Source organism: Marmota monax, unplaced genomic scaffold (assembly GCF_021218885.2).
Source record: "Marmota monax isolate L192 unplaced genomic scaffold, Marmota_monax_Labrador192_F-V1.1 WCK01_AAM20220418_F8-fsc00079, whole genome shotgun sequence".
Taxonomy (NCBI): Eukaryota; Metazoa; Chordata; class Mammalia; order Rodentia; family Sciuridae; genus Marmota; species Marmota monax.
The window spans coordinates 2296107-2302106 of NW_026694099.1; the positions used below are offsets into that span (position 1 = coordinate 2296107).

The 6000-nt window shown below is 50.2% G+C and overlaps 1 protein-coding gene across 1 annotated transcript; it reads right to left on the reverse strand.

The window, feature by feature from the left end:
* Positions 1-348: 348 nt before the first annotated feature.
* On the reverse strand, positions 349-4240 carry Ripk3 (receptor interacting serine/threonine kinase 3). The gene is made up of 10 exons (XM_046465177.2): positions 4031-4240; positions 3676-3816; positions 3241-3550; positions 2693-2838; positions 2526-2572; positions 2182-2349; positions 2004-2071; positions 1416-1790; positions 1206-1266; positions 349-694 (listed from the first exon to the last, which is right to left on the reverse strand). The coding sequence occupies exons 1-10, from the start codon at positions 4048-4050 to the stop codon at positions 555-557; spliced, it is 1476 nt and encodes a 491-aa protein (XP_046321133.1). The 5' UTR covers positions 4051-4240; the 3' UTR covers positions 349-554.
* Positions 4241-6000: the final 1760 nt, after the last annotated feature.

Consider the following 6000-nt stretch of genomic DNA (forward strand, 5'->3'; position numbering starts at 1 on the left):
ACACCCCTTCCCCCAGGGACCCAAAGCTGAGTCTCCGAAATCCAGAAGAAAAGGGGATCTGTGAGTTTAGGCTTAAGGTGGGGTCAGTCCTGAGCTCTAGAGGAAGCACCCCACCCTGAAATAAGAGCACCAGGGCAGCCAGGCCTCTAGGATTCCTTCCTGCCACTGGCTGTGCCCTGACCTTGTGTGCCACAAGGTTGCCCATACCCAACCCCCATTATCCTCCTTCCTGCTTTGGTCAATCCAGCTGCAGCACCTCCTATTCCCTGGTTGCGAACTCCTGCCCTGCCCCCATCCCTGTCTCTCCCACCCATAACAGAGGACAATTACACGTCAGACTCCCTCATCTGGCTTGGTCTATAGTCCATCACATTTATTGACTTCTTAGGAGGCAGATCACAAAGTCAGTTTGGGCATAGGCTGGATTGAGGGGTGACACTGGTTGCCTCAGCCTCTGCTGGCAACTTAGACTCTGGTGCTTTAATTCCCAGTGTGATTATGCTGGCCCTGTGGCTCACTGGAGTCTTCAAGTTTTGGCAAGCCTTCTTTTGAATCTATTTTTTGGGGGGGTTCCAGCCCCTACCCATGCTGAAGGGTGTTGGGTCCTGCTTAGGCAATGTAGTTCTCTCTTGTATGATCAAGGAATTGTAGCTTCCAATCTGCACCGCAGAGCAATTGTCTAAGATAATAGACCCTTTAAGAGAAAGAGTGGTAGTGGTCAAAAAGATGAGATTAGTAGGCACATTGGGGCAGAGGGGCAGCGGCATCTTGTGTTCAGCCTGGGGAAATGCAAGCATGGAGTCTCTGAGCCTACCAGTGGCTATGTCAAAGTGTGCCTTTCCCTCAGGCTGCCTCTCTGGGATTGATTTTGCAGAAACTCAAGAAAATAATAACCTATATTTAGGTGTTTTTGCTGGGAGTTCTGCTGTACTTTTGTATCAACAACAGAATTTAGGGCTCTCATAGAACTGGTGCTGGGGAAAGTCAGAATACCCAGGGGCATGTCCAGACTTTGTTGTGTGACCTCAGCAGGATTCTCTCCCAGTAGATGTTAGTTTCTTACTTTATGAAATTAAAAGATTGTGTTAGATGATCTCTAGTTCTTTCTCCTCACCCTAAAAATACCCTGGATCTACATATAGGTGTTAAAGAAGAAGGTGGTAGAAAATTGAGTAGGGGAAAAGAGGAGAGTAGGGAATAGGTACCTGTTGTTGGATTTGACTTTGGGTCTCTGGAAGACCAGTTGGCATCATATCTCTTAGATCCCTAAAAACAACACATAGTTCTCAAGCTTTCTGTCCTGGGGTCTGGTTCTCCCACTACACCCCCCCCCCCCACAGTCCCAGGTTTTCCCTATTAAGGGAACAGAATTTACAGGAGTCCTGGAGCATCCCTGAGTCCTGCCAATGTCTCACCTGATTCCCTTGTGGTTCAGGACCTGGAATCCTAGTGAAGATAGGGTTGCGCATCTGGTTTCTGAAAGGCAAGGTCTCTGGTGTTTGGGGAATTTGAGTCGTTGAATCTGAAGATCTTCTTGCTGTCCTGGCATGCTGAATCTGCTCTTCCTGTGTCCTACTCCCCTCAGGAAGGCTTGTGGATTTTTCAGGGACTGAGCTGGGGGACTCCTCCAGATTCATCTTGTTCAGCCTCTCAGAAATTGTGGAATCAGTCCAAGAGAACTGGCTTCCTGTGGCTCCCCCAGGGCCATCCATTTCTGTCCCTCTTTGACTTGTTTCTGGGACAGACAACCTCCTGTTGTTGCTTCCTTGCTCAGACAGAAACTTCTTCACCTGCAGGGACAGGAAGAACTTGAGTTGGAAGAGCCAGATTAAACCTGAAGGAGTAGTTGCTTGGTCTGTAGTCTGCTGCCTGAGAACTCATGGGTAGGGTGGGAAGGTGGGGATGATAGAACAGTGGCTAGTGGGGAGTCAATAGATGAACAAGAGAGACATATGTGCCATCCCTGACCAACTCCTGATGGAGAGCTGATGTTGGTCACTCACCTTGGAGACAGCAGCATCCATCTTTCCCTGGACCAGGAAGAAGGCATTATCAGTTTTTGGTCGACATTCTGAAAGACAGCAGAATGGGTTGCAGGTGAGCAGAATGTCCTTCCCTGGGACAAGTCCCCTGCAGACAGATCCAAGGCTACCCCAGTTGCCATTGAAATGGCCAGCTTACCCTGGAATGATGGCCTGTCCTTGGGCTCAGATCTCCAGCAGTGCTGCATTAATTCCTTCAGATCTTCCAAGCCAGGAGTCTCAGGGCTGGGCAGAGGTATCTCATTCAATGGGGGCCGGATCTGCTTCTCACATACTACTTCTTGCACCAGTGATATCTTTCCCACAACTGGGGTGGGATGAGGGTGGTGATAAGAAAAGGCTGTACGTTAGGCAGGGTCAGGGAGTGTTGCCCAAGGGGGAGGTGAGGAGGGTAGAGGCAGTGAGGAAGGTAAAGGCAGTTTCAGCAGGAAAGGGAGTGCTTGGGATCTTCAGAGGGAGGCACCTAGGGCTGCCTAGTCTTACATTCAGCTTCTCTTCCAGCTAGCATTGCCCACATGAGGATTCCAAAGCTGCAGGAGACACAAGATAGAAGCCTGGCCAACCACTGGCAAAACTCCTCTCCAATATACCATCCCAACAAGGACCCAGAGGTAGAAATCTGGGATGTACACTTGATGTGGGTGCCTTACCTGTAGACATCACTGGCCAGGGAAGCCTTCCGGTTTACATTAGCAAGCAGTTCTGGGGCCAAGTATGCCACCGTACCTACAGGTTCCTTGGACCCTGCCCCTAACTGTGACCCTCCCTGAAATGTGGACAGCCCAAAATCTGCCAGCTGCAAAGGAAGGGAAGGAGGAGATATTAGACTGAGGGAACTGGACAGTCTCCAGAATAATCTGTCCCCATCCTCCAGAAGGTACAGGTCCTGCTTTGTAAAAGGGGTACAAAGGGTCAGAGGAAAAGTGAGTCTACTGGGCTGGGTTTGCTATGGCTCCTAGGAAGGCCTGGTGGATTGGGCCTGAGGAAGTGAACAGGTGGGTCAGGGCCTTTGTCACCTGATATGCCAGGAGCTTAAACTCCTGGCTTAAACTCCCTGGGCAGTCTTGAGTCCAGAGGGAAAGGATGAGGGTATTCAATAGACAGAGCTGCCACAGGTCCTGAATCCAGTGCGTGGGGTTGGAACAGCTCTGGAAAGGGGCATTGTCCCAAGGCTGGAGTGGAGCTTAGATGGGCTGACCTTGACATGCAGCTCTGGGTCCAGCAGGACGTTGGAGGGCTTGAGGTCCCGGTGCAGGAGCACTGGGTTCAGGCTGTGCAGATAACACATTCCCAGCACCACTTCCTGCATCAGGCGGCAAAGGAGTGGCCAGGGCCGAGGGCACTCTGGCTGCAATAGCCCAGCCAGGGAGCCATTCTCCATGAATCGGGTCACCAGAGCTGGTCCGGACACGTAGCCCCACTCCAGGTTCTCGGTGACCCCCAGCAGGAGCAACACGTATTGATTACGAAGACTTGCCATGGCTTTCACCTCCCTCGATATCGCCTCCCTACACTCCGGGGAGAGAGCTGCAGTCGGGTTCCGGTCCTGGGAAGATCTCCCTCCCTTACCCATTCAGGCTGCGTCCCGCCTTCTAGGTCAAACCTCGGCCGGCTCGCAGCCGAGGTCACTCACGAGTTCACGATCTTGACTGCCACATCATAGCCCCACGTCCTATGTTGTGCCCGGAACACTGAGCCGAAGCCGCCTTCGCCGACAAACTTTGGGTTTATCAATTCCTCGAGAGGCAGCACGGGGGCGGAGGCACCGTTGGGCCTGAGAGAGGGGTCTTGTGCACTAACTGGCCATGCCCCACGACCGCACTGCTCCCCCTATCGCTGTCACTGGGGGGTGGTGAGATCAATCTCCAACATCCCCGCCCGCCCCGACCGCCCCCGACTGTGGCACCTGGATCGTAGGCATTCTCTGAGCGTGTCCTGTGTTGGGGGAGTGTCTGAGGCTGCCACTCGACATCCCAATCCCCACTCACCAAAGCTTGACGCAAGACATCAGACTGAAAGGTGCTAGGGACTTCTGGAAGTTGTAAGCTTCACCGATGGAGTGATTTCTGGGGGGTGGGGTGGGGGACTGGGGTTTTAAGCAGAGATGAGGATGGGGTCTGAACAGAGGTCAGTCTCTAGGCTCGAGGCACGGATTCCGCTTTCCGGATCGTTCCCCCTAGTTGGAGTGACTGAATAACTTCCTTCCCCATTCAGCGACTCTTCAGTCCCGCCCCACTCGGGGTGGGGCAGAATGAAGACTACTGCCTTTTTCTTCTGTCTAGTGTTTCCTGTGCACCTGCTGGTTTCTGTGACCAGATTAGGTGTAGCTGAGCCCTGGAGGTGCCACGGGAGGAGTCCTCACCTTCTGGGCAATCACAATCAACCTACTCCTCCAGCCACTGCTCTCACTTCTCCAACGGGATTCCCAACTCTACCATCTGCCAGGACTGGGGTGAGGTGTAGATTGTGGTTAAGAGGGTTTTGTGGTCCAAGCGCTTGCAGATGCCCAAGTCATAGGTAAGACAGCTATGAAGCTAACCATGTGCCAGGGCCACATATTAATTTATTTAATCTCACATCAACTAAAGGAAGATAGGTACTGCTTTTTCTTACCTTTTTATTTATAAGGAAATGGAGGCACTGATCGTTTAAGTACCTTGCCCAAGTTCATATGAAATTTCATGCCTGGCTCAAGTTATCCTACTTTCACATAAACTGCAGGGCCATACCATTCCTCTGATGGTGAAACAGACAGTGGAAGGTCTAAAGCATCCGGCAATACAGTGAAGAGCTGACATCCATATTCCTGCCCTGTCCCTGAGAGCTGCTCTTGCTGAGGGAAGCCCTGCACTAAAACGGACTTGTCTGCCCAGTAATCAGGAGTTCCTGGGGCTGGAAGACCCAAGACCCTCTCTCAGGGTGTTGTGATCAGGCTAGGTGTGTTGACCCAGCAAAAGAGTTGCTGACACTGTGGTTCATTGCAGTAGATATTTTAGAGCTTCATGACCTCTCCTTCACATAATTCTTCTATGCAAATACCTAATTAATTCCTGTTCTTGACAAGTATATACTCTGGATAGGGCCTTTGAGAACTCTGGAGCATGGGGAAACTTAAGGATTTAGGGTAGACAAAAGGTGTGCATATTTTATCCCATCAAGACCTAACCATGGCTGCAGGGTGTTGGAGCTAGATGGAGCCAGCTCTAGGTACTTAGTCCTTCATAGGGAGACCCAACCCTATGGGTTGAATGTCAGCTGTCACTAAAAAGTATTCTCTTTGGTACATGCTTTCCATTCTGTGGTCCATAAGCTCTAATGGTGGGAACAGAAGACATTAGCTATTAATGGTTCCCACAAGAACAGAACTTCAGGATCCATGGATTTAAGTAGGGTTGGCCCATTCTACTTTGGGCAATTTGGGAATGATAAGACTATAGTCTCCTAAAAAATCACGACATGGTAAGTGCCCAATAAATATTTGCTGAATTGAACGAATAAAGGAACAACCAAAACATGTGAGACTTCCTAAAAATGCTTCTCACCTCAGATGGAACTTCATATTCATGGAGGGGTAGAGGGAGATCGGGCTTCTTTATGGTTTAGGGGCCCTCATATGAATGACTCCATCTAAAGTAGGCTTAATTACAGAGATGTGGTAGACTCCCACAGAATTCAAGAAGACAAGTGCAGTATCCTCAGGAAAGCCTAGAACGAGGAGCTAAAAGTTATCACAAAACCCTTTGTGATTTTCTTTAGGGAGAAAATCCTGAGCTCAATGCTTGCATTTGAAGGGACCAAGAAGAAAAGAGATAGAAGGGTGAATTTTTATGGCTCCCTGTTCCCCTTAGATTTAGAAAAGATCCTGGGAATCAGGGATAAGACACTATGAAGCATAGACAGGGATGGGAGTGGTGCCAGAGCCTGTACTATTTTTTGACTCAAAATTAGCTGAGTCCCT

Coding starts and splice junctions, on each gene's coding strand:
- Ripk3 (XM_046465177.2), bottom strand. CDS start 4,050: ATGTCTTGCGTCAAGCTTTG. Junction 3,551..3,675: donor GCAGTCAAGATCGTGAACTC/GTGAGTGACCTC, acceptor CCCGGAGTGTAG/GGAGGCGATATCGAGGGAGG. Junction 2,072..2,181: donor GGACAGGCCATCATTCCAGG/GTAAGCTGGCCA, acceptor GCTGTCTTTCAG/AATGTCGACCAAAAACTGAT.